Source organism: Saccopteryx leptura, chromosome 5 (assembly GCF_036850995.1).
Source record: "Saccopteryx leptura isolate mSacLep1 chromosome 5, mSacLep1_pri_phased_curated, whole genome shotgun sequence".
Classification (NCBI taxonomy): Eukaryota; Metazoa; Chordata; class Mammalia; order Chiroptera; family Emballonuridae; genus Saccopteryx; species Saccopteryx leptura.
In genome coordinates, this window is record NC_089507.1 from 212,042,770 (window position 1) to 212,061,909 (window position 19,140).

The 19,140-nt window shown below is 48.1% G+C and overlaps 1 protein-coding gene across 3 annotated transcripts in view; it reads left to right on the top strand.

Annotated features, from left to right (window-relative positions):
• The window catches only part of LOC136405051 (fer-1-like protein 4), a 32,749-nt gene that overhangs the window by 7,991 nt on the left and 5,618 nt on the right, over positions 1 to 19,140 (top strand). For all 3 annotated transcript variants that reach the window (XM_066383971.1, XM_066383973.1, XM_066383972.1), the window contains exons 18-37: positions 93 to 213; positions 670 to 770; positions 4,013 to 4,100; positions 4,175 to 4,291; positions 5,023 to 5,175; positions 6,989 to 7,142; positions 7,304 to 7,428; positions 7,822 to 7,956; positions 8,084 to 8,257; positions 8,712 to 8,828; positions 8,921 to 9,082; positions 14,664 to 14,859; positions 14,998 to 15,056; positions 15,144 to 15,275; positions 16,051 to 16,093; positions 16,193 to 16,293; positions 16,370 to 16,507; positions 16,609 to 16,725; positions 18,398 to 18,525; positions 18,716 to 18,886. In XM_066383971.1, the coding sequence (XP_066240068.1) occupies positions 93 to 213; positions 670 to 770; positions 4,013 to 4,100; positions 4,175 to 4,291; positions 5,023 to 5,175; positions 6,989 to 7,142; positions 7,304 to 7,428; positions 7,822 to 7,956; positions 8,084 to 8,257; positions 8,712 to 8,828; positions 8,921 to 9,082; positions 14,664 to 14,859; positions 14,998 to 15,056; positions 15,144 to 15,275; positions 16,051 to 16,093; positions 16,193 to 16,293; positions 16,370 to 16,507; positions 16,609 to 16,725; positions 18,398 to 18,525; positions 18,716 to 18,886 (2,532 nt within the window). The remainder of the gene's footprint in view (positions 1 to 92; positions 214 to 669; positions 771 to 4,012; positions 4,101 to 4,174; positions 4,292 to 5,022; positions 5,176 to 6,988; positions 7,143 to 7,303; positions 7,429 to 7,821; positions 7,957 to 8,083; positions 8,258 to 8,711; positions 8,829 to 8,920; positions 9,083 to 14,663; positions 14,860 to 14,997; positions 15,057 to 15,143; positions 15,276 to 16,050; positions 16,094 to 16,192; positions 16,294 to 16,369; positions 16,508 to 16,608; positions 16,726 to 18,397; positions 18,526 to 18,715; positions 18,887 to 19,140) is intronic.

The following is a 19,140-nucleotide window of genomic DNA, read 5'->3' on the forward strand; positions in this document are numbered from 1 at the left end:
AGTGATCCTGTTGGCTCGAAGGAGGGCATTGGGGGATTCTCCAGTGGCCAAGACTGCCCCTTATAGCCTCTGATCTTTTCTACTGGGCCCAGGCCGTATCTCTGCCTGCCCCTGCGTCACCGCAAGCCGTGCGTGCGCGTGTGGAGTCGCTGGGAGGATCACACGTGGCGCCTGCACAGCAGTAACTGTGTGCGGAAAGTGGCCCAGAGGCTGGTGAGAGCGAGGCAGGCACTCCCAGGGAGAGGCTGGGACATTGAAGCATCTGGGAGACCCTGGTATTTGAAGGGAGCTCTGGAGGTGGGATAATGGGCGGAGCTCCAGAGAGCCAGCACCTATTTGGTGCAAGGCCTGAGAGGCAAAGAGCACAGCTCCTGGGCATCCTGAGGAAGCCAGAATTGTGGGAGGACATGGATGCAGAATTGTTGGGCCCAGGTAGGGGCCAGTGAAGGTCATGGGTAAAGCTACTGGGGGGGGGGGGTGTCCCAACCCGAGAGGTATGGAATCAGTAGGGTGCTAGAAAAATGGATCCACCAACCCCTTGAAGCCAAAGATGGGCAGGGCAGAGAGGTGTGGTGGTGAGTGGGTAGGGTTCCTGGGGTGGTGGCTTGGTCTAAAAGAGTTTAGAGTATGGGACCCTTATGACTCTGTCCTTCTCGCGTCATTGTACAGGACCAGGGGCTCCAGGAAGTTGAGAGTCTGCAGCGCAGGCCAGGACCTGGGGCCTGCACACGTCTCAAGCAGGCATTGGAAGAGCTGGTGGCTGGCAGCAGGTGAGCTGAGAGCCTGTCTCTGTTTGGACCCAAGGGCAGATGGAAGCTGCATTTGCTCAGCCTTACAGAAGAGTGAGAAAGACATGATGGTCTGTGCGGAAGGAGCTTAATGGAAATTATTGGGGTTAGGCCAGTCACCTCCAATAAACTCCTTTTCCTATGCTCCTGGAATCGTATGCCTTTCCCCTCTCCTCAAATGTCCCCTGCTCCTTCTCTGCACGCTTGTTCCAGCTAATGACCTCTTCTCCTGCTTTGTAGATAAAATAGAAGCCTCACCTCCCTCCATCCGATCTACTGCCTTTGCCAGTTTCTGCATCCATCCGTTCTCCTCCCTTCCTGCTACATTTCGGGAAGTGTCCTTGCTCCCATAGTCACAGCTATGATCTTTAAAGGTTTTTAAAATTTATTTATTTATTCATTTTTTTTAGAGAGGAGAGAGAGAGGGAGAGAGAGAGACAGAGAGGGAGAGAGAGACAGAGAGAGAAGGGGGGAGGAGCTGGAAGCATCAACTCCCATATGTGCCTTGACCAGGCAAGCCCAGGGTTTCAAACCGGCGACCTCAGCGTTTCCAGGTCGACGCTTTATCCACTGTGCCACCACAGGTCAGGCCACAGCTATGATCTTAACTTCATCTTTTCTCACCTACCGGAGGGATTATTCAAGTGGTCCCTAGTTCCCAGGTCATTATGCACCACATAAACTTACTTCTATCTTTGACCTTCACTGACTTGAATTCTATAACCTGCTCCAGATATTTCAGTATTTTTTTGATACTCTTCTCAAAAGAGTTATGAATCCAAGTGTCATAAATATTTATGACACTTACAATGCCAGGCACTATTTTAGGCACAGGAATAGCAGTGAAAAAGCATTCTTGCTCACAAAAATTCCTGAAACTTATATTTTGGTGGTGGTGGGGGGGGGATGGAGGCCGATAGGGACACAGATAACACACATGCAAACAAAAAGGTAGAAATTTGGGAATTTTGATAAAGGTAAGTGTTAGGGAGAAAATAAAGGAAGGACGTGTTAGAGGGAGGTGTTGCAATTTAACAAAGGGTAGTGATGGGAGGCCACTGTGAAGATGACATGAAGAAGAGGAAGGAGTGGCCCTGGCCGGTTGGCTCAGCGGTAGAGCGTTGGCCTGGCGTGTGGGGGACCCGGGTTCGATTCCCGGCCAGGGCACATAGGAGAAGCGCCCATTTGCTTCTCCACCCCTCCCCCCCCTCCTCTCTGTCTCTCTCTTCCCCTCCCGCAGCCAAGGCTCCATTGGAGCAAAGATAGCCCCGGCGCTGGGGATGGCTCCTTGGCCTCTGCCCCAGGCGCTAGAGTGGCTCTGGTCGCGGCAGAGTGACACCCCAGAGGGGCAGAGCATCGCCCCCTGGTGGACAGAGCGTCGCCCCTGGTGGGCGTGCCGGGTGGATCCCGGTCGGGCGCATGCGGGAGTCTGTCTGACTGTCTCTCCCCGTTTCCAGCTTCAGAAAAATACAAAAAAAAAAAAAGAAAAAAAAAAAAAGAAAAGAAGAGGAAGGAGCAAACTGTGTCTGTAAGGCAGATGGGACAGCATGTGCAAAGGTCCTGAGATGAAGTATGCCTGGAGTGTTTGAGGAAGAGCAAGGGAACCAGTGTGACTGCAGCAGAGGGAGCAGCGTAGATGAGGCTGGGGGGTGTTGGAAGAAAGGAGGTTGATGGTGGGTGAGGCATGTGGGAGCCTTGTAGGCCATTGTAATGACCTTGGCTTCTTCTCTGGGTGAGGTGGCAAGCAACAAAAGATTTGGAAAAGAGAAAGGATATGCTCTAACTTACCCTTCAAAAGGATCAGTGGGGAAGGGATGATATGAGAGAGGAAGCCCAGAGAGTATCAAAGAGGGCATTGTAAAACTCCAGGTGACTGCCTGACCTGTGGTGGCGCAGTGGATAAAGCGTCAACCTGGAAACGCTGAGGTTGCCGGTTCGAATCCCTGGGCTTGCCTGGTCAAGGCACATAGGGGAGTTGATGCTTTCTGCTCCTCCCCCTTCTCTCTCTCTGTCTCTCTCTCCTCTCTCTCCCTCTCTTTCTAGAAATGAATAAATAAAATCTAAAAAAATATATATTAAAAAAAAAACAAAAAACAAAAACAAAAACAAAAAACAAACAAACAAAAAAAAAACTCCAGGTGACTCCTCCCTCCCTTTGTCTTTTCTTCCTTCCTTCCTTCCTCCCTCCCTCCCTCCCTCCCTCCCTCCCTCCCTCCCTCCCTCCCTTCCTCCCTTCCTTCCTTCCTTCCTTTCTTCCTTCCTTCTTTCAAGGTTTTATTTATTGATTTTACAGAGAGGCCAATGTGAAGGTAGGGTTGTGCATGAAGGGAGAGAAATGTTTGATGAGGACAGGTGGTAAATTGAGGCAGATCATGTAGGGCCTTTTAGGTCATTTCAAACACTTTGGTTTTTCTGCTGAGGTTAGGAAACCTCTGGAGAGAAGTGACGTGGTCTGGGAAGCCTTGAAAAGATCCCTGTGAGCCCTGCACTGAGACTGCTCTGAAGGGGAGGGCGTAAGGAAGCAGCGAGAGCAGCTAGGAGGTTTTTGCAGTCCTCCAGGGAGAGCAAGGATGGTGGCTTGGATGAGAGAGACCCTGGAAAAGGAGAAAAGTGTTCAGATTCCAGATATACTTTGAAGGTGGAGTCTAAATGCATGCTGATGGATTGGTGTGGAATGTGAAAGAGAGCAGCGAAGAATGACTCTGAGGTTTTAGAATAAAGCAGGAAATTTTTTTTTAGGGGGAATAGTCATTGGAAATCATGCACTTGATTTGGGCAGGTCATGGTTCAGCTATCTTTGGTCCATTTGTTGGAAATGTCAGGTATAACCCATCTGAGCCTTTGGTGTGCACATGAACCCCTTGGTTGTAAACACGCAGATCCCGGCAACAGCTGTGTTCCGGGCTTTGGGAGATTCTGCATTTCTAACTAGGTGATACCTTGCTGTTGGTCCTGGGCCACACTTGGAGTTGCTAGGGGAGGAAATACTTAAATACTAATGAGTTCTGGGGCTCAGAGGTGAGGCAGGCCTCGGTGAATTTGGGAGAGGTCCAAATACAGAAGCCATTCTTGGCTGAGGAAGAGCCCCTCTTGGAGAACGAGACTGAGAGGGGCTGTGTGGGAATCTGGGTGCGGGCGGTCTGCTCTGAGGGAGGTGGCTCGAAGGGTCAGTGTTCTCTATGACTCTCTCCTTTGACTGCCATGCCCGCTTCTACTCACTGCAGACAGTTTTGCCACGGTGCGGAGCGCAGGACAATGACCCGGCCCAATGCCCTGGACAGATGCCGAGGGAAACTACTGCTGCATAGCCTGGTACGGCCACTGGGAAGGGGATCTCGGGCACCCGGCAGGGGCTCTCCATTTACTTTCTCCTCCTGCCCTTCCAGAACCTGCTGGCAAAGCAAGGACTGCGCCTTCTACGGGGCCTGAGACAGGGCAACGTGCAAAAGAAGGTGGCGCTGGCCAAGAAGCTCCTCACAAAACTGCGCTTCCTGGCCCAAGAGGTACTGGTTTCCACCCTAAATACCCTTTCCCCTAAGCTTTCCAAATGTCTGTTTGGCTCCAGTTTTCATGTGTGTGAGGAAACTAGCCCTCTTTTAACTCTGTGTAATTTTCCCACAAATCCTTTACATTTTTATCACAGTTCTTTTAATGGTCTTGTCTAATAATTCCAATATTTGGGTTACCAGGGGGGTCCACTTCTAATGATTGTTTCCTCTCTTGACCGTGGGTCAGATATTTTTATTTTCCTATGCTTTGTAAATTTTTATTATTTGCCTGGATTTTTAAAATTAAAAAACAAAACAATAAAGGCTTCCCTGGCTGGTTAGCTCAGTCAGTTAGAGTCGTCCTCAAATGACAAGGTTGCAGGTTCGATCCCCACTAAGGGCACAGGTGGGAAGCAACCAGTGAATGCACAACTAAGTGGAACAGCAAATGAATATTCCCCTCTCTCTCAATAATAATAATAAAAGAACAGTAGAGGATAAAATAAATAATATATATAAATATCTCCAGAAAGCTTTGATAAAGTATAACTTATACATTTTTTCTTTCATGTTTATTGCTTTCTGCTGCCTGTGTAAGAAAACTTTGCTACCTCCAAGCCACAACAATCTAGTAGGAAAAGTCATTTCAGCTGGAGACGGATTCTTGGTCTGTCCGTCCAATGGAGGCTGTGGAAACATGGTCTCAGCTCCACCTCCAGCTTGGTGACCCAGTTCTCTGCCCGCAGCCCCAGCCACCACTCCCGGACGTGCTGGTCTGGATGCTCAGTGGGCAGCGCCGTGTGGCCTGGACCCGGATTCCAGCCCAGGATGTGCTGTTCTCTGTGGCCGAAGAAGAACGAGGCCAGGACTGTGGGAAGATCCAGAGTCTTCTGCTCACAGTGAGTGCGGGTGAGGGTGAGGGTGCCGAGACTGGAGTGGGGGAGGCTCAGAAGGCCAGGGGGTGACGAGGTAAAGCCCGCTGGTTCCCAGCGAAGGGTCTGGTCTCCACACTCATTTTCTTTCATTTGAAAATATTTTTAAATTTAAAAATTAATTTTTAATATTTTATTTTATTTTATTTATTTTAATTTTTTTTTGAGAGAGAGATGAGAAGCATTAACTCACAGTTGTGGCACTTTAGTTGTTCAGTGATTGCTTCTCATATGTGCCTTGACGGAGGGGCTCCAGCTGAGCCAGTGACCCCTTGCTCAAGCCAGCAACCTTGGGCTCAAGTCAGTGACCTTGGGATCATTTCAGTGACCCCATGCTCAAGCTGGTGACCCTGACCTCAAACTGGTGAGCCTGCACTCAAGCCGAATGAGCCTGCACTCAAGCTGGATCCCACTCAAGCCAGTGACCTTGGGATTTTGTACCTGAGATTCAGCTTCCCATGTCAATGTTCTATCCACTGTGCCACCACTAGTCAGGCTAATTTATTTATTTAATTTTTTTTTTTTAGAGACAGAGAGAGAAAAGAAAAGAGAGAGAGAGTTAGACAAACAGAGAGAGGGAAGCATTTATTTCTTTTTTTTTTTTCTGAAGTTGGAAACGGGGAGGTAGGCAGACAGACTCCCACATGGGCCCGACCAGGATCCACCTGGCATGCCCACCAGGGGGCGATGCTCTGCCCATCTGGGGCATTGCTCTGTTGCAACCAGAGCCATTCTAGCACCTGAGGCAGAGGCCACGGAGCCATCCTCAGCATCCGGGCCAACTTTTTGCTCCAGTGGAGCCTTGGCTGCGAGAGGGGAAGAGAGAGACAGAGAGGAAGGAGAGGGGAAGGGGTGGAGAAGCAGATGGGCGCTTCTCCTGTGTGCCCTGGCTGGGAATCGAACCCGGGACTCCTGCACGCCAGGCCGATGCTCTACCACTGAGCCAACCGGCCAGGGCCAGCATTCATTTCTTGATCTACTTAGTTTTGTGTCCATTGGTTGCTTCCCATATGTGCCCTGACTGAGGATTGAACCCCCAACCTTGGTGTTTTGGGACAATGCTCTAACCAACTGAACTGACTGGCTAGGGCCTATTTTAATTTTTTTTTAATTAAAACATTAAAATATTTACAATTTTAAATTATTTTTTAAGTATACCCAAACTTTTCAATTATCCAAATGCCAAAAGGAGATTGTGCCTTTACCAGCAGCTTTGACATGAGATAAACACCAAATGTTGTCTGGCGCTTCTACCAATGAGGCTCACAGATGGGCAGGGTAATGAAAACGAGAGTGATTAATTATTAGCTCCTTGTAAGTACAGCTGGTTTGGGGGCAAAAGACTTCTACAGGAGCTATCCGTCCCTGGAAAGGATGCCCACAGGAACCCTAGTGGTGAGGAGTTGTGTCTGGTGAGCAGCTGTCACCACTGCCATAAGGGACAGGGAATCTAAGTGCACTGGGGATGAGGAGACAGAGAGGGTGATTATGAAGTATGGGGGTGCAGAGCTCAGAGTGGAGTTTTGGGGTGCAGGGTTTGGGGCAAGAGGAAGTGACACTGTGGGGCCAGGAAGAACAGGGAGTATCAGGGTAAGGAGGTATAGGGTAGAGGCCATGAAGTGGGGTGAAGTAAGGGTGAGGTACAGTGAATGCCCTTTAGATTAGGGAGCTGGGGTGTAGTTCGGTGGTAGAGAGCGGGGGTGCTCCCCAGGGGAGGAGGGCTGTTGGTCTAGCTGGGGTAATGAGAGGTGGGCCCTAACATGCCTCTTCCCCACCACAGGCACCTGGGGCAGCTCCTGGCGAGGTCTGTGCTAAGCTGGAGCTCTTCCTGTGGCTGGGGCTGGGCCGACAAGCCAAGGCCTGCACCTCGGGGCTCCCCCAGGACCTGCTGCCCGAGCCCTCGGCTGGGCTGCCCCACAGCCTGCACCGGGACGGTGAGAGCTTGGGGGACCAGTGGGCCCAAGGCCCAGCTCCTTGTTTGCCCAGGGTGCGGGGCTCGATGCTCAGCTGGGGTTGCGTGGGGTCTGGGTCAGGGGCTGCTGTGGTCTCTTGAGCACACATGGCTCCTTCCTCCGCCCCCCATCCCCCACTGCAGACTTCAGCTACTTCCAGCTCCGGGCTCACCTGTACCAGGCACGAGGAGTGTTGGCAGCGGATGACACTGGGCTGTCGGACCCCTTTGCTCGAGTGCTCATTTCTACCCAGTGCCAGACCACACGGGTGAGGGCTGGGCTGAGGTGCGTGGAGGGCACTGGGAGGCGAGGCCGGGTGGGCGCTGAGTTGTTCCCCTCAGGCTTTACGTCTCTCTTCCCACCCTGGATCTGCAGGACAGAATACTGGATGGGGCTGCCCTGATTTAGAGCCTGGAGGATCTTAGGGGGGAGGAGTTGTTTTCTGGGATTCACTTTAAGACAAGCTCTGAGGCCGGCAGATTGCAGTAAGGAGAGACCAGGGCTGAGAGGGCAGGCTCCACTACCAATCTGAAGGGTACTTTCATTTTCATCACAGTTTTGCTCCTTTTACGATAAACAGTTATTTAAAGGCACCTGGGATGTGTGTTGGGGGCCTTCCTCTGACACCTACCATTGCCTCCTTGGCTGCATGGCCCCCCAGGTCCTGGAGCAGACCCTGAGCCCCCTGTGGGATGAGCTCCTAGTGTTTGATCAGTTGATCGTGGACGGAAGGAGGGAGCACCTGCAGCAGGAGCCGCCCTTAGTGATCATCAACGTCTTTGACCACAATAAGTTTGTGAGTGTGGCCTGCCCCCCCCATTCAGGTTCCTGCCCCCCAAGCAGCCCCTCTCCTTGTCTTGATGCCCCCTCGCCTGGCACCTGAGCCTCTTCCACTTTTGTCTTCCCTGGCCGGCTCCCTGCAGGGCCCTGCTGTGTTCCTGGGCAGGGCGCTGGCTGCCCCGAGGGTAAAGCTGATGGAGGACCCTTACCAACACCCTGAGCTGCAGTTCTTCCCCTTGAAGAAGGGACCTCGGGCAGCCGGAGAGCTCATCGCCACCTTTGAACTCATTGAGCTGGACTACAGTGGCCGGCTTGAGGTCAGAGAGCCATGGCCCAGCTGGCACGAGCTGTGGCTTCCTCTTGTTATCCTATCAGGTTCTCCAGCCCCAGGGACTATAGAACTTGGGCTTGTTTCAGGGTTACCCCAAGTCCCTGGCCCCAAGAGAATGCCAGCTGCAAATCTGTCTCAGGGTCACCTCATTGGACCTCCAGACACCAGGAAACACTGGAAGTAGACATGCCCTAGGTTCACCTAACCCAGGCCTCCAATCCTAGAGAATCCAGGTTGTGAGTTCATCTTCATGCCTGAGAAACCCTCCAATCGTTCCTGTGCATGACTGTTTCCTAGGCACCCTCTCCCGCAAATCCAGCCTTGCCTAGGCCCTCTGGATTTCTTTTTCACCAGCAACTCTTCATTTTTCCCCCCCATGGCCAGGATTTCCCTCCTTGGGCTTGTTTGCTGTTTGACCTTTGATCTCTTGTCCCCTGCAGCCCTCAGTGCCCAGTGATGTGGAACCCCAGGACCTGACATCCCTGGTTAAACCCCTCTCCGGACGTCTATCCCTGCCACCCAGTGTGCACCCGGTGCTCAGGGAGTTCCGTGTTGAGGTAGCGCCAGGCACTCACATGCCCTCCTTCCCCCACACCTGGGTGCCCCTCTGTCAGGTGCAGGCCCCTGAATCTCCCACTTCCTGACCTAGGTGCTATTCTGGGGTCTGAGGGGCCTCGGTCGTGTACATCTGTTTGAGGTGGAGCAGCCCCAGGTTGTGCTGGAGTTGGCTGGGCGACGTGTGGAGTCCGAGGTCCTGGCCAGTTACCGTGACAGCCCCAATTTCACTGAGCTCGTCAGACATCTGACAGTGGTAAGGTCATGAGCTGGGGCAAGAAGTTTGCTCAGTGAACTTCCAGGGGCTGTTTCCCCTCATTTTCCATTTCATAGTGCATCTTTTTCTCCATTATATACTTGAAAAAAAAGAAATGTTTTCTTTTGTTGTTGAGTGAAATATTCTGTAGATGTCAGTGAGGTCAAGTTGGTTGATAATGTTATTCAAGCCTTCTTGCTGACTTTCTGTCTAGTTGTTTTATTTATTACTGAGAATATGGTACTGACATCTCTATTATTGTCGAATTATTTGTTTCTCCATTATTTTTGTTGCTGTATTTTGAAGTTCTATTGTTAGGTGCGTATATGTTTATAATTGTTATAGCTTCCTGCTGAATTAACCTGTTTATCATTATAATGTCTTTCTTTTTTACTATTAAATATTTTTTGTCTTAATATCTATTTTGGCCCTGGTTAGTGGCTAAGTGGATAGAGCATCAGCCTGGCATATGGGCGTTCCAGGTTTGATTCCTGGACAGGGCACACAGGAGAAGTGACAATCTGCTCTCCCCGCCCTTTCTCCCCCTTCTCTTTCTCTTTCTCTTCCTCTTAACAGCTAGTGGCTCAATTGGTTAAAGCCCAGGCGGGCGCTGAGCCTTACTCTGTTGAAGCACATCAGTCTCAGGTGCTAAAATAACTTGGTACTCAAGCTGGCCCCAGATGGGGTTGCTGGGTGGATCTTGGTCAGGGCACATGCAGGAGTCTGTCTCACTATCTCACCTCCTCTCACCTTAAAAAAAAATCTATTTTGTCTGATAGCTACTCTAGTTCTCTGATTACTGTTTGCATGACATATCTTTCCCCATCCTCTTACTTTCAAACTATATGTCTTTCTAAAGACTGTCTCTTGGACAGCATGTAGTTGCATCTTTTAAAAAAAAATTCAACTGTCAATTTCTGCCCTTTGATTGAAGTGTTTAATACTATCATATTTGATGTTATATTTGATATGGTTCAGTTTGTATCTGTCATTTTGCATATTGTTTTCTATATGTCTCATATTTTTGTTCCTGCTTTGCTACCTTATTTTATATTAAATAGATATTTATTAGTATACTACTTTAATTCCTCTGTAGATTTTTAATTAGTTGTTGCTTTGGGAATTACAATATACATACTGATATATTATGATATACTTAAGAGTAATTAATACTAACTTAGCTATAGTAAAATATAGAAACTTTTCTGTCTTTTATAGTTATAGAATATAAAATTAAAATATTATATTTAGCCTGACTGGTGGTGGCACAGTGGATAGAGCATCGACCTGAGATGCTGAGGTCCCAGGTTCAAGACCCTGAGGTCACCCATTTGAGCACGGGCTTATCCAGCTTGAGCGTAGGCTCACCAGATTGAGCACTGGGTTGCCTGCTTGAGTACAGGATCATCAACATGATCCCTAAGTTGCTGGCTTGAGTCCAAAGGTCACTAGTGTGAAGCCCAAGGTCACTGGCTTGAGCAAGGGGTCACTGGCTTGGCTTGAGCACCCTCCCCATCAAGGTACATATTAAGCAGTCAATGAATGACTAAAGTGACACAACTATGAATTGATGCTTCTCATCTCTCTCCCTTCCTGTCCTGTCTCTCTCTTAATAAATAAATAACAATTTATATTTATAAAATATTAAGATATAGAAACTTTTAATTATAGCTCCATTCCTTCCTTCCTCCTTCATGTTTTAATTGTCATACATAAGTAAAATAAGCCCAGCAATACAGTATTATGATGATTGTTCCCCCTTCTTAAGATCCGTTGATGGATATGGAATTAATGGGTTAAAGGGCATACATATTTTTAGGATGTTTTTTTTTTTGTTTTGTTTTTTTCATTTTTCCGAAGCTGGAAACGGGGAGGCAGTCAGACTCCCGCATGCGCCCGACCGGGATCCACCCAGCACGCCCACCAGGGGGTGATGTTCTGCCCTTCTGGGGGTCGCTCTGTTGCATCCAGAGCCATTCTAGGCCTGAGGCGGAGGCCACAGAGCCATCCCCAGTCCTCGGGCCATCTTTGCTCCAATGGAGCCTCCGCTGAGGGAGGGGAAGAGAGAGACAGAGAGGAAGGAGAAGGGGAGGGGTGGAGAAGCAGATGGGCGCTTCTCCTGTGTGTCCTGGCCGGGAATCGAACCAGGGACTCCTGCACGCCAGGCCGACGCTCCACCGCTGAGCCAACCGGCCAGGGCCATTTTTAGGGTTTTTAATTCATATAAGCAAGTTGAGCACTGGTCCTTTACATAACAATAACAACAAGCACCTCATATCTGATAGCACTCCATAGGTTCCAAAGTACCTTTGTATTTATGATATCACTAGCTGTACCCGGCCACGCGTTGCTGTGGCTCAGTCTGGTTAAATGGAAAAGAAAGAAAAGAGAAAGCGCACATTGCTAATATGTTTAATTTCACAATGCTTGTGGATATACAATATTTTTTGTTGTCCCATTGTGCAGATACAGAGATTGTCTGATTTGCTGAGTCTAGAACACGCAATATATTACTGTCCATGTGAGAAGCAATTCGTGTGTAGATCTAAAGCGCACAATTCTAAAGATTGGCCCTGAGCTTTGTTGATGGTAATTGCAAACGCCAATCGAATTGAGAATTGCAATCTCTTAAATTGAAATGGCATATCTGGCCTGACCTGTGGTGGCGCAGTGGATAAAGTGTCGACCTGGAATGCTGAGGTTGCTGGTTCAAAACCCTGGGCTTGCCTGGTCAAGGCACATATGGGAGTTGATGCTTCCTGCTCCTCCCTTCTCTCTCTCTCTCTCTCTCCTCTCTAAAATGAATAAATAAATAAAGTTAAACAAAACAACAACAAAAAAAAGAAATGGCATATCCGTTGGAATCATAGGAATGCGAGGAATGAGGACATCTTCACCTTTGAAAGGTCCTGTCAAGATTGTTGCTTCTACGGATGTTGCTCATTAATTTTTTACAGTGCACAGACCCAAACACTTCATGTTTTACCATGAGATCCATCAGCGATTTCAGCTTCTGTCTGAAAACACGTGCTGTGACGTCATGCCTATCCACCGGCGACTGGCCAGGAAGTAAGAGCTGTTGTATATCGTCCCAAGCTGGATTGCATGTGAATGTAATGAATAGGTCTGGACGCACGTAGTGACGAACATACGCAGTTGCATCTTGAACATACTCATGCATATGACGTGAACTACCTGTATATAAAGATGGCAAAATCGTTAGTCTCCCAACATTAGTTTTATTACTGTCATTTACAACTGCATCTCGCAAATGAACGTATTCTTCAGAGCTAAGCTTGGTCTGATTCAAACAGATGAATATCAAACGTTCTGTTTCAATTTTTGCATACATATCTACGATGTATTGGTGAAACAATTGACGGCATTTCAAAATGTGATTGTCTTCATTCTCTCGAATCATTAATCGGTATGAATAATAGTTCATTGCACTGCGTTTCACATTTGTTTCTTCGCCACTGACTGGATTTATCATCTTAATGTTGAAGTGATATCCATCAGCACCATTCCCAAAAATGATTGGATATTGCAGGGCATCGTAGCATCGATGAGTTTCTGCAAGTTTTGTCGATTGATTGTTTCCCCGATGGAGAACAATATCTCTAGGTTGGAATTGATCTCCAACTGTAACAATTGCCACTTTGTCTATAGTTGGAGCATTGAATCTTCACACATGTTCTCCAGCAGCTGTTTTGTCAGCATGAATAACAGTCTTGTGTGTATCAGATGGCATCATATCAATTGCTGTTTTGAACAAATGCACTAAATTGTTTTTTTCGTGAAGAAGCTCTTGCAGTTGAGAAATGATGGACCTTTTTATGCCGGTAGAAATTCTGCAGCATGCATTCAATTCATCATGGCCATCACCGATGAAATACATTTGTAGGAATTTATGTTGACCATCTGGGAATGGAAGCAGGGAGCCAGCTTTATGATAAATTTGTCCTTTCACTTTGAAAGTTGGCATGAATTGAGCTGTTATGATTTCTGTGCCGAACGACGTCATTTGGAAGCATGAGCTCTATTTCCTGATGTTAGAAAGGAAATGCTTTGATTCGGCGATATATCCAGCAAGCAAAGTTTTTTTTTTTAATTTTTTATTTTTTGTATTTTTCTGAGGTTGGAAACAGGGAGGCAGTCATACAGACTCCCGCATACGCCCGACTGGGATCCACCTGGCATGCCCACCAGGGGGCGATGCTCTGCCCATCTGGGGCATTGCTCTGTTGCGACCAGAGCCATTCTAGCGCCTAAGGCAGAGGCCACAGAGCCATCCTCAGTGCCCGGGCCAACTTTGCTCCAATGGAACCTTGGCTGCAGGAGGGGAAGAGAGACAGAGAGGAAGGAGAGGGGGAGGGCTGGAGAAGCAGATGGGCGCTTCTCCTGTGTGCCCTGGCCGGGAATCAAACCCGGGACTCCTGCATGCCAGGCCGATGCTCTACCACTGAGCCAACTGGCCAGGGCCAGCAAGCAAAGTTTTTAATGGCTCTGGCGGTTCTCCAAATTGAGGCAGTTTAATTTTTCCAGCGGTGCAACACATCCCTTTTGTTTCTCCATTAAATTTCAGAGCCTTGCAATAAGGACACACTTCAGTCATAGTGCCAATGAGAACATGCCGGCTCAAACTATAATCATCAACTAGGTTGTACTGGAATGCAAGGCGATTGTAATCGCATTATTGCTGAGCATGGAGTCGTGTTTGGCGCTGATCTGCTGTTTCTCGTTGACGTCTTTCAGCCACTCTCAGCCTGTAGCATTCATTCTGTTGAGAACGAAGCAGATCTGCAGAATTCGATCACCGTGCTTGCAACTGTGCATCCTCAAGTCTGGCTGCATGTAAATGATCATAAATCGGAAACATTGAAATGGAATCATAAAATATTTAGTATAGTGTGTGTTGCTTTTATGTCCAACAGATGAGCTGTTTTTTTAAAAAAAGCATGTTTTTACCTGTCACAGGTGTGACATCCATATCTATATAATAGTAGGTATATAAAAAAGAGCATGTATTCGAATGCAACGTTTTATCAAAATTTCAAAGCAATCGGTGAAGAACTTTCGGAGATTTAAGATTTTGAACAAATGAACATTTACATTTTTATTTATATAAATTTGATGTTTACAACAGTCTTTCAAATCCAGAATTGTGTCTCTCTTTTAGTCAGGAAACAGGCTTACCAGATGACACAATGAGGCTGTGGCAGAGCTAAGAGTGTGGATTTAAATACATGGATTTCTGCCTGACCTGTGGTGGCGCAGTGGATAAAGCATGAACCTGGAAATGCTGAGGTTGCCGGTTCAAAACCCTGGGCTTGCCTGGTCAAGGCACATATGGGAGTTGATGCTTCCTGCTCCTCCCTCCCCTCTCCCCTCTCTTTAGTGAATAAATAAAATCTTAAAAAATATATTAAATACATGGTTTTCCATCTGTCTCTGTGGCCTCTCCCTCCTCCCCAGGTCTTCAGAGACACAGGTCCTCTCTCTCCCCCCAGGTCTTCAGAGACACAGGTCCTCTCCCTCCTCCCCAGGTCTTCAGAGACACAGGTCCTCTCTCTCCCCTCAGGACTTGCCAGAGCGGCCTTACCTGCAGCCCCCACTCAGCATCCTAGTAATTGAACGCCGGGCCTTTGGCCGTACAGTGCTCGTGGGTTCCCACATTGTTCCCCACATGATGCGATTCACACTCCGGGATCATGAGGATCCCCTTGAGGAGGAAGGGGAAGAGGAAACGGGGGACTTGATACCCAAGGAACCTGAAGGCAAGATCCTTTCTCTTTGGGGCCACCAGACTGAAACCCCTCTGGTTCCAGGCCGGGATGAGTCCAGGAAACCCTCTGGTGGGACGTGGAGCCTGACCTCTACTCGCCTGAATTCCTGTCTCATTTCCCCTCTCCCAGGACAGAAGTCCTTGGACCCCTTATTTGTTGAAGCAGGGATGCCCACGCGGCTCCTGAAGGTGATGGGGGACGGGAGCTGGGTGCAGGAGAGGTGGCATGGCTGGGGGTGGTCCTGGGTTAGGGGTGCTGAATTCTCCCTTCCTCAGACTCCTCTCAAGAAGCTGCCCCGGAGAAGCCTTCTGAATCAGGGATCAGAGCTGGAGGAGGACGTCCCAGATCCTGAAGAGCTTGACTGGTGGTCCAAGTACTACGCTTCGCTGCAGGCGCTCCAGGGGCAGGTGGGACAGGGTGTCCCGGGGCCAGGGCTGGAGGCAGAGGAGGGGAAAGGCGGGAGGAAGGAGCTCTGCACCTGGAGCTCAGACCTCTTCATTACAGTCATCTCTTCTCATCTTCTCAACAATTCTAGAAACAGGATTATTGTTAGGTTTTCATTGATTTTAGAGAGAGAGAGAGAGAAGGATGTGAATGTTTTGGCATTCTTTGGTTGATTCTTATATGTGCCCTGACCAGAGATTGAACCCGCAACCTTGACGTACTGGGACAATGCTCTAACCAGTGAACTACCTGGTCAGGGTGAAATTTGGGATTATTAATTCCATTATCTAGAGCGGTGTTGTCCTCTCAGGGGGCCATGTGAGCCCCCTGTGTAATTTTAACTTTGTCGGAACCACTTTTAAAAAACATAAAAGGAAGGTGAAATTAATTTTAGTAACATGTTATTTAACCTAATACATCTAAAAATCATTTTAACAGACGACGGCTATAAAAAAAAATCAATGAGGAGATATTTCATATTGTTATTCTATACAAGTTCTTTAAAATCTGGTGTATATCTTACACCTACAGCACGTCTCAGTGTGGACCAGCCACAATTCAAGTGCTCAGCGGACACGTGTAGCCAGGGGTTGCTGTCTCGGACAGCACAGGACTAGAAGCTTTGAAAATGCAAGTGGGAACTCGAACTAAAGTTCCCCACCTCCCTATCCCAGAAAAAAAGGTAGATAAAGGAGGTGCAGGGTGGGGAAGAATCTCTGACCTGACCTTTGGTTTCAGCCCAGCTTTGACGAGGATGAAATGGATGGTCCTGGAGACTCAGGTAAGAGACCTGGCTTTCTTGCTCTTGCTCTCAGTCTCCCCCCCCCCCCCCCACACACACACACCAGGATTTCTAACTGGGGCATTCTGCTCTTCCCAGATGCGGTCAACCTCACTTCCGTGGATGGGGAAGCCCAAGACCAGGGTCAGGCTGAAGTCAAAGGCACCGTGTCCCTGAAAAAGGCCATCACCACTCTGAAGGTGTCTGGGTGTTGGGGAGAGGGGATTCTACTTGGGTTCTGGCCCTCGGGCTGTCACTGAGGGCCCTGCCTTTCAGATCTACACCAGCTCCCTGGAGGAAGAGTTTAACCACTTTGAAGACTGGCTGACGGTGTTTCCGCTGTATCGAGGGCAAGGGGGCCAGGATGGAGATGGGGAGGAAGAAGGATCTAGGAATGTTGTGGGCAAGTTTAAGGTATCTTTGGAGAAAGAAAGGAGGGGGACCAGGGAGCACAGGCAAGGATGCGGGAGGAGTTGTCTTTTACCAGGGCCTTGTCTGTCCTCTCTTCACTCCAGGGTTCCTTCCTTATTTACCCCGAATCAGAGGCAGTATCATATTTGGAGCCCCAGATCTCCCGGGGGATCCCACAGAACCGGCCCATCAAGCTCTTGGTCAGAGTCTATGTTGTCAAGGTGAGCATCCGTTACCCGCCACTTCTCCAGCAAAGGCAACGTACGTGGAACTTATAGACAGGATTTGAAGGGAACTTCAGGGGTCAGAGTCCACCTTCTTCACTTTTCAGGTGGGAAACCTTAGGCACAAAGTGAAGAGACTCCCCGAGGTTACAAAGCTCGCCTGTGGCAGCAGGCGGAAGTGACAGCTGAGGTCTCCTGACAGCTCATTCGTAGTTCTAGTTCCATGGAATAGGGGGCATAATTCCAGGAAGCACACAGCCCTGAATTTCATGCTTCATGATTGCTTGTCATCACAGACCTTCGTACAGGCCCTTCCGTCGCTGCGGTTCCCAGGCAGCAGTCAGCAGGGCCCTGAAGTTTCCTTCAAGGCATCTCAGGGAGTGAGAGGCATGAGTGGGTCGCTCTGCCCCTCCCCTCCTAGCACCAGAACAGATGCTGTATGCTGTACTTCTGTCTGGTTTAAATATAGGGATTCTGATTAAAAATAACTTAAAGAACACAAGTGTGGATCAAGAGACTATTAAACTGCAAATTGGAAGGAGCAGATAATATTTTTAGAAATAAAAAAAAAATAATATTTAAAATGGAAAAATTCAGTGGTGGAGCAAAAGGTATGAACAGTCACTTCAGAAAAGGCCAACAAGCACATGCAAAGATGCTCAACATGTTTGGTCATCAGGGAAATGCAAATTAAAACCACAATGAGCTAGAATTTCACATACACTACAATGGTTAAATTAAGAAAGATTGACAATACTAAGTGTTGGTTAAAAAGTGGAGCATCTAGAACTCCCATACATTGCAGGTAGGAGGGTCAAAACCACTAAAAATATATCGCTGTCCTGGCTGGATGGCTCACTTGGCTGGAGCATTGTCTTGCAATGCAGAGGTGACTGGTTCAGTCCTTGGCTGGGGCACATACAGAAAAAGATTAATGCTTCTGTCTCCCCCTTACTTCCTTCCTCTCTCTGTATTCAATAAAAATAAAAATATATTGTTGTGCATAAATTATACTTCAATAATTTGTGCATGTTGTGCATTTACTAAATTATGTAGTTATCAAAACAGAAAAAATAAGTTTAACACATACAGTTTAAAACCCTATAAAATGGTGCTACTTGCTGCTTAGGAATGCATGTATACGTAGTAAAAGTATTTTTACTGTTTTTTTTGTGAGCAATAAGCCTGCAGTGAAGTGTTCTGTCTACGTCAGGGATAGAAAGGGTATTAAATCAGGTGAGGGGATTCAGGGGGCTTCCACTTGTCAGTAATGTTTTGTTTATTAAGCTGGGCACAAATGCTCATTGTATTATTCTTTTATTTAGTTAAAAATTCTTCATTTTAAAAGTAAACTATGCTCATTGTGAAAAAAATAAGACGTCAAACAATATGGAAAGTTATAAATTGAATAGTAAGCCCTTAAACCTTTTTCCGTATATTTTCTGTTTCATTACATTTTTGTTATATCTATTTATATGTCTTAAGTATTTCACAATTAATTTAAAAGAGAATGAAAGTCATCTAATACAACCTCCAGTTAACTCCTGTGGTGGGAGGTCTCTTCTGGGTAACTTTCTGCTTACACTCAATCTGAGATTAGGTGCAGCAAGGGTAGCCTGGGGTTTTCATAGTGACACTTTCCTGGCTTCCACACCACACTGTCCCCTAGGCTACCAACCTGGCTCCCGCGGACCCCAATGGCAAAGCAGACCCCTATGTGGTGGTGAGCGCTGGCCGGGAGCGGCAGGACACCAAGGAGCGCTATATCCCCAAGCAGCTGAACCCCATCTTTGGAGAGTGAGGCTGGGCCCTGGATTTTGGGAAGAAACTTTGCCACATGGCCCAGGGGTCCACTTCTTGCTCAGGCAGCTTATATGCTGATGGTAGGGGGATGGACAGAGGCTTCTGAGACCCCTGCAACCCCTACCCACGTAGGACCTCCTCCTGGGGTATGGAGGTGTCCTCAGCCATTCTCCCTCCTGGCCAGGGTCCTGGAGCTCAGCGTCTCTCTTCCAGCTGAGACGGAGCTGACCGTGGCTGTGTTTGATCATGACCTCGTGGGTTCTGACGACCTCATCGGGGAGACCCACATTGATCTGGAAAACCGATTCTATAGCCACCACAGGGCGAACTGCGGGCTGGCCTCCCAGTATGACGTGTGAGTCTGACAGGGCCCTTGGGAGCCATTCTTAGTCTTACCAAAGACATTCAAGTTCACATTCCCATTAGTGTCTCCAGATGCTTTGATTCCATAGAAGGGGACCTCCCCATGACCACGGTGATAGAGCTTAGTGGTCAAGACCTGGGCTTGGGAGTCAGGCTTCTGTAACTGAGTCACTTTTCCTCTCAGCCTCAGTTTTCTCATCTGAAAAATGGAGGTAATTAATATCAGTCTTTCCTTCATAGGGGTGC